Genomic DNA, 21,507 nt, shown 5'->3' on the forward strand with positions numbered 1-21,507 from the left:
TGAGTGGATATTGTATAAAAGTGAGTGATATGAATATTTTTCTAACTGTAATGTGACTGCAGACAACATGACCTTTACTCTGTCCTTAATCGTCAGAGAACGAACCATATTGACTTTAATAATCCCATGATCTTTATACCCCACCCTGAGGACAAACGTTACAGCGTTAGCTTCACTACAGGTAAGGCTCTAAGAATAGATTTCTTTAGGATTTGTATTTATTATACATCACAATAAAGTAATAAATGCTGCAGCCTAGAGAGGACACGTCATTGTTTTAGTCTTGGATTTAAACCTCAGCCCAAACAGAAACACATTTTTGAATAATCCTTTATAATTTGTTCCAAATCTGCATTAGAACAGCTTTAGAAATACTGTTGGCTAATAGTGAGAAGTTCAGACTCATGTAATGTTATGTAAAGAGGGTCAGTGTTATAAGCTGTAGCTTCATCCTTCATCTTTTCAGCCAATATTGCTGTGCTGATTATATTTGTTTTTACTATGTATAAATATTAGTAAGGACAGAAATAAACAATCTGAACTGAACTAGTTCTGAATTAATACTAAAGGAAGTAATAATTTTACAGAACTGTTTTTATGAAGTTTTATGAAGCCTGGATGGTGTAAAAAAAAAAGCTGACAAATGAATAATTTATGCTGTTCACCATGCGTCTATGATTGGCTATGAGATAAGGGGCCCATGTCGTTTCGATGGCCTCCGACCCCACCACTCCTACCTGAGAACAAAACGCCCAGGCTCATGGTTCGAAGTTATTTTGCATCTGTTTGCTTTCATCCTTATTATTTTTGGAGTCATTTTGTGTATTTCTGTGGTTGTTATGGGCGTGGCGGTGACATAAAGTCACAGGTTTTTTCCATCTCAGTACAGCCAATTGGATCAAAAATTATTTCACTTGTATTCTGTTTGTGCCTGTCCACCTTAATGAACATGAGAATGAAGGTCTACACTAGGAGCCCAGCCCCAGTGCAGCCCATATACTATATGTGCCAGTTATGTCATTCCACCTTAGTTCATTTTATTTTTTTTTTTGTATGTCATAATTATTAGCTAAAAGTCTGTGTATCTGTTCCCAGGCCCTCAGCAGCCCGTTTCCTCCTCTGCCAATTACTGCTGTGTGCCTGAATGTGCCTGAATGTGCCTGAATGTGCCTGAATGTGACTGCCAAGGCGACCAAAGTGCCCACCAATCCCTTGTCATTAAAGACTCACATTCACTCCTCTTATTCACTGATCTTCCCCACGGCTCATATGACACTCCAGCGGCTTATTACAGCCATTTAGCTACACTGTAAAAAATGTCCTGTAGTCTGAGGAAATTCTTTTTTCTAAAATAAATTAAAGCTCCACACAGTCTAAAGGTGGATGTCCATGTGTTTGTGATTATAAAGCAGGTCTAGATTCTATATTAATACTGTGAAAGTATCAAAGCCTCAGTCCACAGAGAAATGCACACAGCCTGTATTCAGAAACTGAGCCTTAAAACCAGCCGTCAGGACTTCTGCAACTTTGTGATGTCACAACAAAGCAGTCACTGCCCTCAGCAACGCCCCAAGCCCCGCCCACTTCGGCCCACCATCCAAGTTTTGGCTTCTCTGAGTGTTTTTACCTGAAATCTGCTATATTTGAAATGTAAAACTACACTGAGATGGTTTTTGGTTTTTAAAACCACAAATATATCTTCTGATGGAGATCAACACAGGAAAATGATCAAATATGAGACCTTCAAAAGATTTTTCCCAAGCTGTGATGTGTGTCAAATTAATTTTGTTAATGTTTAATACTTAACAGGCAAAATGATATCAGGCATGTAGAGATGTGGTCGAATGTAGGTCAGAAATGGGGGACATAGTCCATTGCATGGGTGTACATAATAATTTCAAAAACAATTGTCAGCAATCGTTTTCTTGATGCTTGTGTGTGAGACAGAAATCATGCCAATCTTTCACCACAAGCATCTTTTGTATGTGGACATATTCACACTTTGTCAGAATGTGTTGATCAAACTCCACTGAATCCAGTTAATGACGGCCCTGTGTCACGGGGGGAGAGTTGCAGGTCAAAACCTAGACATCTGGGTTACGTTTCACCCTTCAGCAGCATTTGAATGACTATAAGTCAGTGTGAGGTTTGTTGTAACTGCACGATCAAATCACCAAAGCGCCATTTTTTACAGGGAAATGCATCGACCCTGAATAAAGATGCAATGGTATCATGTGATCTCTGGTAAGTACAGTGCAGAAACAACACTTAACACTGTAACAAACCAGAATAACTGTTTGCTGCTTGTACAGTACAGTGGTGAAATGCAGCTGAGTTTGAGTCAGCGTTTACGACCTCATGTTGGATATTTTTTGCAGTGGAGCTGGTGGATTGGGTCTGGGATCAGTGCCCAGCCTGCAGCCAGACACCATGTTTTGTGTGTGTGTTTTTTTTTTTTGCCAGTCTGCTGCCAACTGCTGCTGTTCAGAGAGGAGGGAAAACAGGCATCGTTTAATCCTTATCTGACTGTAGGTGTGTGATCCACTGGGCGAGGTTTGATGCTGCCGGGGCATCGAGAGCAGGAGGTTTCGAGGAGCAGGTGAGCTGCGTTTGCTGCTTTTTTCTCAGTGGGTTTAGAGGGTGTGAAAATACTTATTTAGCATTTTAGCCTTGGACTAAAGAGCAGGTGAAAAGAATGGACTCAATCGACAGCCCAGCATCAGACTTTAAACTCAGGCACTTCATTGCAAACTCATGAGTTTAATCACAGCTTCTGAATGAAGTTTTGCTTCATTCACCTATTTTACTGCATAATTTGGGCCCTTGAATTAGTACACTTTCTGTGATTAATAATAAACCATTTAATCTGTCTCTGTGCTCTGTGTGGACATACATCATGAGTTGCCGTGTTATCGACTTCCCTTTTCAAAAATCTGTTTTATTGGATGAGTTAGTTTTCCTACTGAAATGCTGATAAGCTGTTGCTGCTAATAGTTGAATGGATGAAAAGGTTTTTTTACTGAGGTCAAGAAGACAGAGCAGGGGAAATTAGAAAATGTTTAGTGTAGTAATTTAAAGGTTTAAAGTTTTTGAATGCAAAAAAAAAAAATCCTTCCTGACACCTTTTGGAAAATCAGCATCTCAGTGTAGTTATTTTAAAATACAGGTCAATAGTGTGACTGATAAAAGTACTTTAAGTATTTCTTTTGAGGAATGGTTTGCAGCAGTGTTGTGAATGCACCAGGCAGCACAGGGTCCACTGATCAGAGAGGTGGGTGCATCCTGAGGACATCACTGTGCAGGGACCACAGGATGTTTTTCACACATGGATTCACAAAACTCAAAACCCTTTCGAAACCATTTGACCAGGGCTCAGACCTGAGACACCTGCACATCGAGAGGCTGGAGCAGGAGAAAAGTTGATCCAGCTTGTTTGTGTCTGCAGCAGGACGACAGCAGGACCATGGCAGGCTTACAGAGAGCCACACGTCATCCACGTCTCTGCTGTATCATCTGTGTATCTACGATTTTACTGCTCATCCTCTTCAGCCACGGTAGGTCTGAACATGTCCTGATCTCAGTTTAGTCCCGACCTCATAAAAAGTTGTTGTTTTGGAAATGGTGGTGGAGCCTTTGGTTTAGGAAACGGTGACCTTTATTTTGACAGTCAAACCACAGAGTTCCTTTCTCATGCTGATCTTGAGACGGTCACACCTGTCACGTCTTCATTATAACATTTCACTCAGGCAGAAATCTATTTCCCACCTTCAGCACAAAACACTGCTGCTCACGTCTGCTCTGGCCTCGTCGCTGGCGTCCAGTCAGCTGTAAGATTTTACTGATCATAGTGAAGCACATCATGGCTCCTGGTTAATGTTGCTGAATTGCTGCAGCCCCACGAGCCAGAGCCTCAGGTCCTCGGGCGGAGCTCCTCTGACCCGCCTCCTACGACCAGAGCTCAGGACCGAAGGTTTGCTGTCGGGATCCTGCCTGAAGATCTGAGGCTGCAGAATCAAATCTCTTCTTCGAACAAGTGTTTTGTCAGATGTTCCTCTTTGTTTTATGTTACTGTTCTTAATTTTTTTTTTGTATATATAACATTTTATATATCATTTTATTTTTATCTCCTAATTCAATACATTTTGTTCAGTTTTTTTAATAGCATGGATCCTTTTTTATTGTGTACATTTCTTTCAATTTTAGTTTTCCCATGTAAAGCAATTTGCCATATAAATAAAGTTCTTATTATTATTATTATTATTATTATTATTGTTATACAGTTGAAATTGAGTACAGGACTGTTGCACTAGGTTTCACTATAGTGTTCTGGAGTCTAAAAAAGATCTGTTTAAGTTGTGTTCAAGTCACAGGTAAAGTTGTGAAGGCTGCAGCTTCATAAGTTGAGGGACGGTTCAGTGTTGGAGATCCTGGTTTTTAATTTCACTCACAGTTTTTCTTTATTTCACCAGGATCATAATAAAAATTTACCAAAAAACAATCCAAATAATAACGTAGAATAAATAAATAAGCATAACTTTACTCTTTAAATGTAATTTCCTTTTCATCTCCCGCAGCATTAAGACACAGGCAGGAGGAGGACAGGCACAGAAGAGACATCCTGGACGCCACAGGTGATGAATGTCATCTTATTTTAGGCTTCACATGCTGATGTCAGTCCAACAACGATCCACACACAAACTCGTCTTTATTCAACATATCACTGTCCAGAGAACTGAGCATGAACAAGTGACAGTGACACACAGGAAACACTCGTCCTTTTTAAAAGCCCAATTATTCAGACCTGGACTCGAGCTTGTTGTTGAGGTCACTGTCTCTCTCTCTGTGTTTTTAACTCATTCTTTTTATATTATTAATGGCATGAGTTAGTAATAAATCTCATTTTATCAGGGACTTAACTTTGACGTCGCATATTACTGATGACATCAGAGGTGCTGAAGGATTTTGTTTTTGAAGAGGTGACAGTTTTTAATGTCGACTTTCATTCTTGTCTGCATCAAAAACCACAGAATGACAAATAATTGTGGATTAAAATTGGCAGATTTTTCTTTTTCTGATCCCAGGAGAGTGGAATAAAATATAAAATAGCAGATACTCAAAACTCAATATGAATTTGTTCCTGAAGCCACAGTCTAAGAACCAAATGTGACTGGAAACCAAACATCCTTGGTGGAAGAAAGAAATCATAAGATGATCATAAGAATAAAGACACACAGAAACTTCCAGCACATCTGAAGTGAACAATATCTATAATTAATAAAATGCCACTAATGGCTCAACATATGATACTAACCCTTACACTGACCTCATGTCATTCAGATAACCACCACTGTGGGGGTAATGCCTCTGGGTAACTGTCACTTTTCCATCATTTTACTACATCTTGCAATTACACAGCCACATTTTGCTGAAGCTGCTAATTCCATAATAGAGATTAAAAGCAGAATAAGCCCCCATTGACTTTACTGTCTGCTTTTATTTCCCAGAAATCCCAGCGGAGCTCATTGATCCAGCTGCCATCGACCTCACTCCCCTGGTCAATGCTTTAATAAATTCAAGCCAATCGGGTACGTTGTCATAATATCATTCAAGTGGAGGATCAATTCTGAGCTGTAAATCTTTCATGTGTGTCATGATTAAGCCACAGCTTCAGTCTGTTCCTGTGTTTTTCTTCCTGCAGAGGTCAAACTGCAGGCAGAGCTGCAAAAAAACACCTTTAAAGGACCAGTTCACTCAAATCTCTAAATGAGCCTGTGGTATCTGATCACACCTGCAGAGAGCTTTGGTTTTATTGGCTGAGGTTTTTACATATTCGTCTCTAAATCTGTTAAACTCCGCGTTAAGACAATGCAGGTGAAAGTTATTTACTGCAAAAAAGACAAAAAAACATCCACAAACAGTGTCCCTGTTGCTCCTGATAACCCTAAGGCATATTAACAGTGTTGAGTTGATTGTCATATTGTTTCTGTGAAGATATTTATTGCTCTGTTCAACCATCAGGACTCTCTGCAAAGCTTCACAATATAAAACATCTGCATTGCTTGATAACGCTGGAGGTAAAGTGCTGTTTTTGGAGATTTGGGTGAACTGACCTTTAAAAACCACGTTTGTGACATTTCGAGGAAATTAAATGACAAATCAGTTTGAAAAGTGAACATTTGATAATTTTCAGTTTTGTATATGACATATTTACATGTTCTGCAGGTCAAGCTATAGGCTACTGTATCCGTGATGTAAAGTCAAATTCAGTTTTCATGAAAGTAAAACAGACTTCAGAGGTTGAGTTTTTTTACACACACATGGAAAATGAAAGAAAAAGTAAAATGTCCTGGAAGATTTTTTCAACATTCTTTCATTTTCGTGGAAAGTGATGTTCAGGGTCATGTTCTAATGGTAGCCTACTTTCATGGATAGGCTGCTGTCGGTTTTGTTGGCAGTGCCGTGAACGCACCACACAGTCGCATCACTTGCCGCAGGTTGGATGATTTAAACTCTGAAAAATATAAGTTACATTAGTTAACTTTGAATTAACGTAAGTCACCGTTAGCTGCTAACTGTGGTAGTTCTTTTAAAATATCAGGTTTATAGATGAACTTGTTTTAAACTGTTGAATAATGGGTTAGCATGTTTGGTTCAGGTGCTAGCTAGCTTGTTTTGCCTGTAGCCAAAGGTTTAAGGTTTGCGATTCAAACTGAGCAAAGGTTTCAGATGTGTGTTGGTTCATTACTGGGAGCTGATAATAATAAATGTGAAGCAACACGATGAACAGGAGTTAGAGTTATGTTAGTGAAACTCCGGCTAAATACTCGCTAACGGCACTTTTCACTTTGCTAGCATCTCTGTTAGCATCACTTTAAACCCGGTGCGTAGTTCAGGTAAAAACCGTGATATAAGATGTTCCTCTGTTGTACCGTGTAATATATGTACATGTATTGAATTTCTATACATGACACATGCTGTTATATGTGCATATATGAAAACATTTTATATGAAACCTGTTAGAAATTGAAATAATTTTATATATTGACAAGCAAGTTCTTGTGATCAATTTGTCCTAATTTCATCATAAATTAAGCATCCAAGAGATGATTTCATGGATACATATAGACCCATATAGACATATCACTTATTTTAAATCAAACCTCCACATATAACATATTGGTGTATGGTGTGATTCTATCTGGGCTAAATCATCTCTGAAATTGTCCCAGAAAACATCTGTAGGAAAGAGTGGGAACCCAGCTGGAGGTTAAAAAGTTGCAGATTAAACACTTTTTTTTCCTTCTTATTTATTTTGCACAATTTAAAATACATAAGTGTCAAAGAAAACAAATAGCAAACAGTGCAGGAGACTGAATGGGCTCGTTTAAAGCCTCCACCTAAGTAATGTTGAAAAATCATAAAAAAGTATAAAAATACAAAAATGAGCATACAAGAAAATAACGTAACGTAAAATATTAACAATAATATCAAAATAAGAGCAGGAAAAAACCCATAAATTATGCACTGATATGCATAATTTGGGTTTTGTCTTTCTGTTTCACTGTTATGTATATTTTGTGGGTAAAACCTGGTTCATCTGAGTTTTCAGTCATTTACGCTGATTGGGTGATTTACATTCAGTGATAATATTTAGTGGTGGTGGTCTCTCTGTCTTTGAGGTTTTAGGTTTTTGCAGATAGAGTCTAAACTAAAGTATTCACCCCTCTGGTCCCTCAGGCTCCCGCCAGCTCTTCTCCCTCCTCAGCGTGACATCCTACAGCTCTCTGGCTCTCCATAAACTCACCCTGCTGGTCTACAACAGTAAGTATTAACTCCATGTGAACTTCCTCCTCCTCTGAAGCAGCTCAATGACAAGACATGAAAATGTAGAAACACTTAACAAACATACTTTGTAGTGGAACTCAATATATTGTTAGTGAGATGAGTCTATAATAGATATATGTTTGTCAGTGCTGCCATCTCGTGGTTTGGGTGTGTAGCTGCCTGTAGTGAGCAAAACTGCTTTCGAGACAAGGCTTCTGAAATTTAATAAGGGTTTCAAAATAATAGCCTTAAAACTAATTTATTGAGTCAGTGAAGGGAATCACTGAGTGATCAGAGGTCTGTATGTGCTGCATTGATTTACCAGAAATTCAACCAATGGGTGCAGCTCATTTTGTATCACTGAGATCAAAGCAGTTATAAAAGGAATAAGATAGATTTCCCACATGTCCTTGAAATCCTTTAAAGTGTGGAATTTATTTTTAAAAAAAGAAATCAAGGCCTTATTGAAAGTGCTTGAATTTATATATTTTGTGCAAATAGAATAGAAATAGAATAAAATGGAAAGTTCAGTCAGTCTCTGTCCCTGTTGCTCAGCTTACACAATGTATTGTTTTGCTGTGGTGTGTTAGAGACAGAAAAACATACAACCACGCAATCTACCATCACAAAAGAGAAGTGTTCACACTTCTGTTTTAATCGTTGACTGTGTGCACCATAGTTTCATTATAAAAACTCTCAGAGTTTGATCTGTGTCTCAATCGTTGCCCTGTTGGGTCCTTGAATTTGAGGGAATTGGGCCTGAAAAGTCCTTCAGAAGTCCTTGAATTAGATGTTTAGAAGACACTTTCAGACTCACAGGAGATTTAATTAGAAAACAACATCAGAGTGGCTTATTTGTTAAATTCAGCTCAGGCTCTGTCAGTTTAACTTTAAAGTCTTAATGTCTGTGATACTGTGTCACTTTTAAAACCCTTAAAATCAGTATCATGATCAGGTCATGATGCACAGAAGCTGTTTGTTCGTGTCTGAAACCTTTTTTCTGAGGCCTGTTTTTCCATCAGATGCTTCATGTTGCAGGTTCAGACTCTCTGAACTGTTGTTAACCTCCGACTGTAACATGATGTGTGTTTTTCAGTCTCCAGCATCAGAAGTATTGAAAGCAACTTGTTCAGGAGAAGATTCTGTTACTGTGTCACAAATGAGACCAACGATTTAACTGGTGGGAACGTCTAAACATTTGGTCTCATTTCCAGCATTTTAAACTAGTTTTCTCTTGTAAATGTTGTAAACGTTTTACTCTTCAACCTCTCTTACTTTATTTTTCATCAGATTTTACAGCCATCCTGTTAGACGTGATTGGAAACTCAACAAGTTACCTACACGAGCTCTTTAAATCTACCTCCATATTATCAGGTGCATAGCTCTGAATTGTCAGATATCTTCATCATATATTTCCTGCTGTGTCCTGTTGATATGCTGACAGTGCGTTTTCTGTCTGTGTGTCAGTGAGTCAGAGGAACAACTCAGACTGCATTTACATCTGTGTGATGGCAGGTAAGATGGGTAAGTCGAGCTCGCTGGATCCGTTCTGCTGATTCTGCCAAAACCAGATCTACTGTGTGTTTAATGATCAGCATCACTTTCATTAGCTCTGTTTTCAGTGTGGTTTTGAATCACAGTTTACAGCAGATCCTGTGTGTAAATCCTGGAATTTTATGTATTTTGATCTTTACCTGTTAATTTATTTTATCTGATGCTTTGTGTTAATAAGTGTTGTTTTCCATGGAAGCCCTGAGAGGCAAGTGAATTTTTTAAGGGTTTTTCTGGAAAAATGGAAAATGAAATTAAGGAAGAAAAAATAAATAATAATAATTTAAATGAAACAATAAATATAAGAGGATTAAAACTCCAGTCTCCTGCCTGGACAATGACCTCCAGGCTGTGAAGCTCTTTAAACTATCTCACCTGACTTCCTACAGCTTCTGTCGCAGAAAGAGTTTGCAGATTAAAATACAGCCAAAAGAAAGACATGACAGTTATGTTACATAATTTGTTAACACACAATACCTGCGCCTTGTGTTCAGAGTAACAGATAAATTAAGAATTACCTGGAAAAAACAAGAATGCATTTAGTCCTGTTCAGACTGGTTTAGTGCTGCACTTCCACCTCTTGTGGTAGAAATGAGTATTACAAAAGCAAACGAGGAACAATCCTGACAAAAAAAATCACTTGACTAAAATTTGCTCAGCTTTGACTTTCAGTTTATATTCTCTCTCTTTTTCAATGACTTCAATCCACAAATATGGGTCACATTGCAACTGGAACCAGCAAGGGGGTGAGGGTTGGGCTGAGGATGATGATGTTGGTGATGAAGATGAAGTGACAGCGTGTTGCCACGTGTGTTTTGTCCAGGCAGAGAGATGCCGGAGCTGTGGGAGGTGGGCTCCATCACTCCCCTCTTCAACCAGACCATCGTCGAAGGGCCTCACAGAGGTTTGTTTAAACACACACTGATGCACAAACTGGCTCAGAGCCTCTGTGCTCGTTATATGTCTCTGTGTAACACACCGAACATCATAAACCTTCTCATTCCTGACACGTTAGTGGCCTTTTTGTCCTCTGGCAGAAAAATAAATCCCTTAATTTAAAAACTAGGGCTGCACACCAGACCATTAGTGAAGCATTGTGGTGCTACAGAGACGCTCTGACCTGCAGTTCTTATTCTCAAGGTGTAGGGGAACATGATTGTTTGGGACAAGACCCAGCAAAAATCACACCATCAGCATTTTAATTTTTTTTTTTTTTTTTCAATAAAATGAAATTAAAAAATAACCACTCCAGCTGAAATCATGACTCATATCACAATATCTATGTCTGCACATCATTCAGGGGAAAAAATTCTAAAATGATGCATTTAGACATTTAAAATGACACCATTCAATGGAGTGGTGCCACCATAAAAACATGTGATTTTAATATTTCTCTCAGTGGAAACATCATATAGTTTCAGTGAAGACCTGGAACAGAATTTAAAGGAATTTCATGGTGAGATTTCAGCAAAAACTCAAGGTTTTGAAAGGTAAAAGAAGAAACTGTGCCACATGCTTAGGTTTCATCATTCACTGACAGTACAGGACCAGACCATCAGGTGGAAGCATCAGCATCACACGAAGCCAGGAGCTCAGGTGACAAACAGTTAGGCACTTTATTATTACAGTTTAGTATAAAAGTCTCTGTCAGGTTTATGTTTAATCAGAATCAGAATCAGTTTTATTGCCAAGTATGTTTTCACATACAAGGAATTTTTTCTGGTGATTGGTGCAATTGAGGATCAGGGGGATCAGCAACAGTGGGGCTCTCTAGCCTCGTTGATAAGACTGATAGCAGATGGGAAGAAGCAATTTTTGTGGCGAGAGGTTAATAACATTTTGCCTCATTTTCTTTTATTAACATACCAATTTATGCTCTTTGATTTTGAAGATGCACAGAATAAAGCAAATTTACTGAACTTTTCCTCTTCCTTTCCTAGTAGGTAACATCTCCTCCTTCAGTCTCCCTGTTGGTGAGTCAGTCACGAGCATCTGTTGTCATCCATAAGACAGTAAAGAGCTGTTTAATTCATAGTTTGTTTCCAAATATCTATTTCCAACCTCAGAATGGCACCAACTGCCCACGAATCTGAGTCACATCTCTCCATCTGGGATGAGCTCCGTGTTAACCGGCAGAGTCCACTCGACTGCACATGGTGAGTCTCTGCAGGAGGGTGCTGATGAATGTTTGGTTCATGTTGTTAAATCTGCCAGTAAGATACCAATTTTCCCTCCAGTTGAGTTTTTCTGGAAAAATCTTAAGACATTATTTATAAACCTGTAAAATAAAGCGTAACCAGGAAATTAATGTATATTTTAGAGATTGTGTTTATTGATATACTCTTAATACTGCATGCAGTTAATAGTTCAGTCTATGAACTGAAATGAACTGTCCTCATCTGACCTGTTTGTTTCCTCTTGTCTGCATTTGGTTCGTCAGTTTCACCAACAACTATGGAAGAAACAGCTTCACCAACAGCAAAGATCACCACTGCTCAGCCGCTGGCAACAGCTCGACAACCTACAGTCATCACGCCACCAGGTCAGTCTACAGCGGGCAGACTGGAGACGACAGCAGAAGGGGCGACACGAGGAGTGACTACACAAACGGCGACAACACAAGGAGCGACGACAACAGCTCAGTCACAAGCTACAGAAAAAACAACAACAACTGTTCTGCAACTAATCACAACGCAATCGACCTCCACCCCACCAGTCACCACTGTGTCCATAACGACTGTCGGAAGTACAGCCCAACTGACCACAGAGTCCTCCAAACCCACAACGTTCTCCCCAGTTATTAGTCTGACCCGGATGACAGCAGCCTCACACCTGCCCAGAACAACACAACACACGACTTCCACTGCTCCTCTGACAAGACTCTCACCTGCCCGTCCTACAGCAGGAGCGACAGTTGCTGGAAGGACTACAGGACCTCAGAGCTGGAGAACTACAACACCCAGCAAGTCTATGGAAACAGAGAGACCAGGTAAAGATTTCTCAGATCAGTAGGTTCAATACTCATTATTTGTATATGGAGTCAACTGGCAGTAAGATTCTCCAGTCAAGTACAGTGAAGCACAAATTAAAGGGCTGGTTCACCCAAAATACTAAAGGGCATCGATGTAACTGGTATCAGTCCATGTTGATCGTCCACACGAGCACCTTTTCTCTTGACTCTGAAGCTTTAAATCGACAGATAATACTCAAGAGCATATAACAGTGGTTCCCAACCTTTTCCAACTCATGGCCCAGTTGAAAATCTACCTAACTAATCCACATCTGACCCTGTAACAGTACAGAGGCCAAATAAAGCCCTGATAATGATGGAATATTCAGGACTGAACTGGGGAAGATCTTTTTTTTTGTTTGTTTGACGGAGGAGAGATCACATGTTGATTCACCATCTGCCTCCTGACTCTCTCGGTTCTTCCTTTTGCTAACTACCGATACATTTTGATTCTCCAGTTGTTGCCATGAATGTAATCTTGTAGCACACAGTCAGACTGAGACAGCAAACAAGTATAAGATGTGGTCCAGCTGCTGGCAACATAAAAGTTCCCCTCATTGGCTTATCACAGTTACAGGCCTTAAAATGATGGAAAAAAAACAATGAACGTTTTTTTTAAAAAGTTTTTTAAATATTATTTCACTTTTCAATATTGATACATTTTCTTATAATTAAATCTTTTCATCAAAAATTGTGCTGTTTTGCAAATGATTTGTCTGCCCACTTGCAATAGCTTCATGGCCCAGCAGTGGGCCCAGGCCCACAGATTGGGAAGCACTGCCATAGTGTTTTATATGGGTAAGGTTTGAGTCAGGTTAAGCACTAAAAACTACCTGGCTGAGGTTGGAGATAGATGGTTGTCAGTGGTTGGAGGGAAACAATGCTGTCTGTTGGATGAGACAAGATGAAGAACCAGGTTTTCTGTTGTCAGACGCCTTGTGTGGACAAAAATCCAACAATCCTCCTTATGAGGTTTTGAAGTCGGAGTCACATGTCAAGAAAACACAAACAGGGTCCTTTAATGCTGCTGATATATGACCTCAGACTCTGATGATATAAAAATGCCACGTTTCCATATTCATCACAAATAATTGGAGCTGTTACTGTGAACAGCCTTTTGGCTGCAGTCATGAGGCTGCTCTCTGCTCTGCTGTGCAGGAACAGTTTGACTCTGACTGACCTGCCCTCAGAAACCACTGTAATCACATTATTTCTGGACACGCCGATGGCTACCGATTCAATTTTAGCCCAGGGAAAGATGTGTGTGTGTGTACATGTCATTGTATGGTTGTGTGGACAAATTTTCTTTTGTAACCATCATTGAGGAGATATTGACCTTCAAAGGGGCTGTTTGAGGGTTAAGACTTGGTTTTAAGGTTCAGGTTATAATGAAGGTCGGCATTAGGTTTTTATTTTTGATCAAGGTTATAGTAAGGGTCTAGGGAATGCATTATGTCAGCGAATGTCCTCACAGCTATAGAAAGACCAACATGAGTGTGTGTCAGAGCATGGGAAGGAGAGAGAGGAAGCCCTGCAAGAGGCTGAGATAGTAACCATGGTAACACAGGCACAGCCCCCCCCTTTATGTGAAAGCTTTGATGGTTTTAAGCTGCAAAGGTTAAAAGCAAATTAAGGACAAATATTCATTGTTTATCTGTCTGCTACATGATCAGTGAGCTGTGGGGAGGGAGGAGAGAAACTGAGGCAGAAAACAAACTACTAAACGAGCTGCGTGGTCCACACTCAAAGAGGAAAAATTAATTCTTGGATAATGTAAGGATGTGGACATGTAACATGCACCGAAGGCAGCAACATCAACAAAACCTCAAGACTCAGTTTTAAATGTGACCAGGAATCATGTTTTTGTAACACTTCCTTTGCCTCTTATTGGATGTATTACTCTGCTTCTTTTTCAGAATGCAGATAAAAAAAGTGTTGGATGAAATGATAATTTTAAAATAGAAAAAAATATTTGATTTGAAGCTGTTAAGTAATTGCTATATGTAGAACAGATGTAGAATCATGTACAAAAATTAAACTCACTTCAGGCCAGTGGGACACAATAAAACCTAATGGACACATGTTGCTGTTACAAGAAGGTGAGATGGAGTACTGATACTTTAAAAGGATGAAAAATAGGCAATCATCCAAAAACACATAATTGCAGGCACTTGAGTTGATTAGAAATAAAAAGATTAAATGTGATAATATGTGTGTGGGCTAGTATTTTACAAAAACACCCTGAGGGAGGCAAATGTGTCAATATATCTCAGTGTAGTTTTACATCTCCTCTCTCGGGCTTCTCTCTGGAGCGCTAGTGACAACAGGTCAGTCAGCCAATCAGAAGAGAGCATCTGAGCCTCTCTCTGTCTGAGGGCGGTGACTGCATTGTTGTGACGTCACAAAGTTGCAGAAGTCCTGACGGCTGGTTTTAAGGTTCAGTTTCTGAATACAGGCTGTGTGCATTTCTCTGTGGACTGAGGCTTTGATACTTTCACAGTATTAATATAGAACCTAGACCTGCTTTATGATCACAAACACATGGACATCTACCTTTAGACGGGGTGGAGCTTTAAAGATGATTTTATCCACCATCCACAAGTGCCTCACTTGTTTTTTGATATCCCAGCCCAATGTTGGTTGAGGACGTATCTTTTTTAACATTTTTTTTTAATGACTCTCATGTTTAAAGGACACTAGAGGTGCTTTCTTTTTCTTCAGCACTAAATCCTAAACACAGTATTTGTTTTATTCCACTTTCCTCATCCAGCAGGTGGAACATGTAACCGTTGGCCCACATTTCCCAGCAGAACCACTAGATGGCAGTAACATCACACTGTAGAAACAGCAGCTGCTCCCCCACTGAGTTCTGCCTAGCAACAAACAGAAGGGCTGGACCGTCCTGTGCAATCTGTCACTTAGTCATTAGTGTGCATTAAAATTAGTGTTTGTTGCCCAGCTGCACATCTCTGCACTGTGTGTGTGTGTGTGTGTGTGTGTGTGTGTGCGCGCGCGCGTGCATGCGTGTGTGTGTGTCAGTCTCATAGATGGACCCTGACGTTTGTTGCACACACCAGTGATGAGAAGCTTTGCTTTATTGTGCCACAAATGGCGGCTCTGTGTCGGCTCTGTGTCGGCTGCAGATCATTTCATGTCAAGGCTTCGCTACGTTTGTGTTGACTTTTGTGAAAAATGGAAACAGCCACAGGTTTTCAAGGTGAGTTATCCCAGGTGAAACACAGCATAAGTTAAATATACGTTGATGAAACTGCATAGGATGTAAAGTGAATATGGCAGATGTGTCTTTCTGTAGAACTGTGTCCGTCACTAGATTGAACACTGAAGCAGTTTGGTGACATTAGCATTTAGCTCAGAGAACCACTGTGACTAACCAAGTCTTCACACCTTCAGACAACACAAGTAACACAACTTACATCCATTAAATGTGGGCTGAATTGTCCTTCCCAAGAGCCAAGGTGGATGAATCAGAGAAGTATCAGGAAAATCCTAATTTTGTAGTTTCTAATTACAATTTGGACGTCTTGGTGGAAGCTGTCAGAAACATCCTGGGATGGCAGGAAGGTGGTTTACTGAGCTTTGAGTTTTTTTTAGATTTCTGCCGCCCTTTTTACCAGCAGCATGGCTCCACATTTGTTCCCCTGAGTTGCACATCCTAGCTATTACTGCTAATTTGACGAGTTCATGTTCCACGTTCAGTGTGTTTTATAGGCGTCAACTGATGCTTGTGATTAATGAGAATCAGTTTACAAAATGCGTTTTCTATGTCTTGCTGGAACAGTGCAATTCTCCAGTCACAGCCCACGATTACACACAGTTGTGTGTTTTTAAAAATTCAAGTAAAATTCAGTTAAGATCAAACATGTCCAGATTTCCATGTGTAAATTTGAATTGAATATTCAGATTGACACGTCTTACGTGAATCAGTTTATACGCATTAAAATCACGATATGTCTTGTGTTATCACTTGTGAAATGTTATAAAATCAAATGTACCTGAGGCTTTTTGTAATCATGCTGCAGCCTCCTGTCACTAATAAATCCTAGACTGAGAAAGAATGAAACCAAGGAGGAGCAGAGGATGTTTGGTGATTTTACATTTGACTGTAAAAAGGTTTCTGGATACCATGATGATGATGATGATGATGATGACTGCAAAATGAGCAAATAACTGCAGTATCTAATTGAAATTCACATTTGAATATGGATTTTTATGGTAATTAGGAGCCCATGTACCTGGAATGCATTAATTATGATTAGAATGCATCAGCAGCAGTGATTCCTGTAATGGGACTTTAAGTAGTGAAACGACATTATGCAACATGAATACGAGAGAATCTGAAGGATGGATGGGAGGATGATTTACACTAAATCTCCAAATCACCACTCTGGGCTTTCAGAGGTTAATTATGATGTATTTGCTTTATTATTTTCTGTGCAAACTTACCTGTGAAATAATTAACGTTTTAATTACTTACTTATATTGGTTTTGTGTGGCAGGACAAAGTAATTGAGCAGCCTCTGAACGTGGATCTGTTTTGAACAGGCTGCTCAGAGCTGGTTTGGACTAACGTGACGTCTCACTCTGTCTGTTGAGAGGCTGTCCTTGGAGGAGGCCGGAGCTGACCGGTGAGTCGATCTCCAGCAGCACGGCGACGAGGACGACGACGGTCAGCGCTCACAAGCTGCAGCCCTGCGTCCTCGAGCTCTGCAAGTTCTTCTCGCAGTGCCTCTGCAGACCATTCAGCCACAAGACACGCATGAAAAGGTTTTCACACCCGCAAATTACACGTTCTACATCTAGATGATGGTTGTGTGTGGTTTTAATTACATGATGTCGGAGAGCCAGGAAACTGGACAATCTGAGTGAGAGAGAGGGAAAAACTGAGTGCTGAAGATGATTTGTGTCATTCCAAGTAATCCTCTCAGCTCAGAGAGAAAACAGAAGAGACATCTACACATGCTGGGAATGAGGGCTGGAGATAGGCAGACAGTCCTCTGGCAGTATTAACAAGATACCATTAAATTTAAGGAGGTACACCTTGCTAACTGTGGCGGTGGATAGCAAATGTCAGCACTGTACCTTACTTAAAGGAAAAGCACGTCACCTGGTGGTCTTCTTCCTGGCTCTCAGCCATGTTTGAATTCAGCGGCCCAGGCTGCAAGAGGGCCCCCTCCTTTGAGACAGAGGTAGCAGATGACTGCACGAAGGCTGTTGTTGTGTGCTCACTTGCAATTTTCAATTACCCAAAACAGAAATACCATAAAAGTTATCAACATCAAATTTTCTGCAAAATTACTCAAAGAGTTGAACTGCACGTGCATGTAACAACCCGAGGTTTCAGGTTTCAGGTTCTCCAGGCAACAAAGACCAAAGGACAGACAGTAACTAATAACACTATACTTACGTGGACATTTTTCTGCTCCCAGCTTTAACTTTTAACTTTTTGATGAGACTTCAGACTCAGCTGCAGTTGAGTGGATGTTGACGCAGGGTTATGTTGATGTGAAGCTTGGCTGTTTACCATAATCTCCTTGTCCTCCAGGTACTGTGACGACAGCCACCTCTGGTACGAGAAGCACACGTCTGAGGTGTGTCGGCGGGTCAGGAGAGTCTCCTTCTCCAGAAGTAAGTGACCTGTGGAGGAAGGTACGATCGATTGACAGCAGCCGAGGTGAACGCTGTCAGAGCAAATCTTCATCAGCTGCCGGCCTCCGCTTTACACAGAGTCTCTTCATTTGTGCTTGAAGTGAAGCTTTATTGAGACTTCAGAGATCAATGGGCTTCAGCCTCAGACACAATCCACTGTAAACACCAGATAGGAGCCAGATAGTATGTCTGTATAAAGTGCAGTCCCCAGTTTATTAGATACACCCACAGAGGTGTGGATTTAAACTGCACCATCATTTTAGAGGCTGCAGTTTGTGGAGCTGTTGAACTGTGCTGAATTACACACAGCTGTTGTTTAGCCTGCCCTCATAGAAACAAACAGGGTGGACAAAACAACAGTAGCAACATGTCATCACTGATGTTGATGTTAAAGGAGTACAGGAGCTTGTCCGCTGTCTTGCCCAGAGTTGTATGACCTGATCGATACCACAGTTATATACTGTGCATGTGTCCCCAACATTGCTCCACATCCACACGAACGCATTTCAGTTTTAAAACTCATCTGTTGATGAATCCTGCAGAGTTTAGAGCTCAAACGCTGCTGAACCTGTTTCAGTCTGAAAACTGCAGGGTTGTGTTGTCATCTGGATGGACAGAAACAATGATGCAGACACCTGCCTTGACTCTGATTGGCTCTTATCAGCCTCGTCTACCAGCAGTGAAAGCAACATGGATAATGAATTACAGTTGTCTTTGCTAGCAGCTGCAGTTAAGTTAAATCTGCATTTGAATGATACACCTGTCTTTGCTGTTCCTTCTTCAGAGTATTTTCTGCAACTTATCAACTGCAGAGTAGACAATCTGCTTCCTGTTTACACCGGCTCACACATGCTCAGTGTGTGTGAATAGTCATGTGGTCAGGTGTGTTAGTGTCGACGGAGAATATTTCTGACAAAGGCTAAAAGCTTCGTCTGGACGGAGATAGTTTTTGTTTTGAAAAGAAAACATGTTAGTGTGGACGTAGCCTGAGGCTACTGCTAGCAGCCAATTGGCTTAGCACAAAGACTGGAGACAAAGGCAAACAGGTAGCCTGGCTCTGTCCAAAGGTAACAAAATCTATCTACCTGTAAACTAACTGCATGCTTAGAGTGATATCAATCTTCTCATCTAACAGCAAGAAAGTGAATCCGAATATTTCCCAATGAGTCAAACTATTCCTTCAATTTAATGGAGCCAGAAAGAAAACAAGACAAAAGGCTCTGAACATCATGGTTCATGAGCTCTGTGCTTTATAAACGGAATCACACTGTTGAATATGGATCACCACCAAAAACAAGTAACCTCTTAATTTTGTGTGTTTTTTCAAACTAACAGACTAATAAAGGGGCAGAAAACATAATCTGAGGTGAGGTAATTATGGAGCAGGTGATACATGCAGGTAACAATGTTTAACACGTGGGTTCATTTGTTGTTCGTAATATATCCAAAATGACTTTGAAAGATGTCTGGAAATGGTGCTTTTGAAACGCAGAGCTGTGAGTGTGTGAATCAGAAATAATTGGGGAGCACGCTTCATCCTTCACCTGTATTGAAGGGACGTGTCAGCCATGTTGCTGGGAGCCGGTATCAGAGCTCATTAGAGCAGCAGCTCTGCAGGAGCCTCTGTGAATCCTCCGAGCTAATAGGCTCAAGAGGTCGCAGAGAGAGACTCCTCTCTCACAGCTTCTGACATGCCGATCATCCAGCGTCAGGCCAGAGAGAGGACTCACACAGCGCCGTATCAGTCCTCCTCCCGGCCCTCATTAGACCTCAGTGTGTATTTTTAGACTGTGTTTTAGTAGGGTTTGATTTGAAATTGACATCAAGGCAAGTTTCTTTATATAGCACCATTCAGACACAAGGCAAGTCAAGTGTTTTACAGAGACCTGGAAAATATATTCAAACAAGACGTTAAAACATTAAAATAGCTTTGGAAAAAGTAAACAAGCTAAGAATAAATGTTTTTAGCCCTGATTTAAATGAGCAGTTCGAGCAGACCTCAGGTGTTCAGGAAGCTTCAGAAACTAAAATCTGCTTCTCCTTTGCTTGGTTTAAATTGTGGTAACACTGAGCGAACCTGCCCCAGACGATAGAGAGAAATCACACACCTCCTCAAAAGCTGCACCATCGTCCAAATCTTTTAATAACAGAGAATGTTTCCTGTTGCAGATCTACATCGAGATCAGCATCAAAACACACAACTAACAGATACTGAAACAGTCATCCTGGATCTGACTGGCCTGACATTTTACACAGTAAATCCTCATGCTGAAAACCTAATGTTTACTTACTTAAAAAGTTGATATTTACATGTCCTGCTAATGATTATTTCTATTTTTTTTATATATATAATCACGTCGTCTATAAGATAAAAATTGTGAAAATTCCAATCACAGTTCCTCCGAGCCACAGATGATGTCTTTTTGTCCAAAACCTCAGGATGTTTACAGTGATATAAAACAGCAAATCATCACATTGGACAACCTGGAAAAGTAAATGAAGGAACTTCGTTTATGTAGCACCTTTCATACACGCACAGACGATCCTGGGAACAGTGGTGGAGGATCATAGGACAGTGAGTCTGTGATAGTAGATGGGATAAGGCCATTCACTGCTTTAAAACCAAGAGGATACAGGGAGCCAGTGTAGGCTGCGTAGAACGGAGCAATATGTTCTCTCATTAAAGTTTTTGTTAAAACACTGGCAGCAGCGTTCATGTCTGCACTGAAAATTGTCCTGCATCATGGTATTTTGAAACCTTACTGCTGTTTCAGTCCAGCACAGAATTATTAGTAATATATTTTTATATTTTAATAGCTTCTCCTTTCAAAGATGCCACATTAAACCCACAACTGACAGAGGCCCTCCCCCCTCCCTCCCCAGATCTGAAACAGAGGTGCCTGACAAAGATGTGCAATAAACTGTGACCAGAGAGGAAGCAAAGAGACACAAAGAGCCGTTCATCCTCACAGGAAGTGACTGACACCACAGCGTACTGCAGATTACACCTCTGGAACATCTGGCAGAGGTGTGGAAACAGAATCAGAATCTGGTGATTTTTTTCCCCCAAATCTGGATGGGTTTTGTTCACACTGAAAATTTTCAGACAAAAACTTTTATTACATCTGTAATATTCTGGCATTCATCTTCATAATCTACACTGTGATTTGATTTAGACTCATACAAACACTGTCGTCCTGGACTATTTATAAAAATCATTCAAATCAGCTGGTGACTTTAAAGAACGGTGTGGAATCTGAAAGAGAAAAAAAACTGTAGAAATTGTGTTTTCTTGAGAAACCACTTTAGATTTTTCTTGTGTCAGTTTAATAAAAATCTGTTTAATTTTCCCAGCTGCCCCTGCTCCATCTCTGATGCTTATCTGTATCACCCTCTTAGCAATCAGTGTTTTAAAGTCTATCAGTTTTAGATCTGTTCTGTCACTTGGGACTCCT

General features: G+C 40.2%; 1 protein-coding gene across 3 annotated transcripts; it reads left to right on the forward strand.

Annotated features, from left to right (window-relative positions):
• Nucleotides 1-3,445: 3,445 nt before the first annotated feature.
• Nucleotides 3,446-21,332, forward strand: LOC139629584 (HERV-H LTR-associating protein 1). Of its 3 annotated transcripts, none has more exons than XM_071492301.1 (14): nt 3,446-3,554; nt 4,575-4,631; nt 5,505-5,585; nt 7,738-7,821; nt 8,921-9,004; nt 9,115-9,198; nt 9,292-9,339; nt 10,199-10,279; nt 11,316-11,348; nt 11,442-11,531; nt 11,816-12,364; nt 17,002-17,170; nt 17,949-18,031; nt 20,936-21,332. In XM_071492301.1, the coding sequence occupies exons 1-14, from the start codon at nt 3,464-3,466 to the stop codon at nt 20,977-20,979; spliced, it is 1,578 nt and encodes a 525-aa protein (XP_071348402.1). In that variant the 5' UTR covers nt 3,446-3,463; the 3' UTR covers nt 20,980-21,332. The 3 variants fall into 3 exon arrangements, with proteins under 3 accessions (XP_071348402.1, XP_071348401.1, XP_071348400.1); XM_071492300.1 differs by having other exon boundaries at nt 9,292-9,348; nt 11,319-11,348; nt 20,936-21,331; XM_071492299.1 differs by having other exon boundaries at nt 9,292-9,348; nt 20,936-21,329.
• The last annotated feature ends 175 nt before the right edge of the window (nt 21,333-21,507 follow it).

Source organism: Trachinotus anak, unplaced genomic scaffold, assembly GCF_046630095.1.
Source record: "Trachinotus anak isolate AG129_WGS33_773 ecotype Australia unplaced genomic scaffold, CSIRO_AGI_Tana_v1 ptg000012l, whole genome shotgun sequence".
Classification (NCBI taxonomy): domain Eukaryota; kingdom Metazoa; phylum Chordata; class Actinopteri; order Carangiformes; family Carangidae; genus Trachinotus; species Trachinotus anak.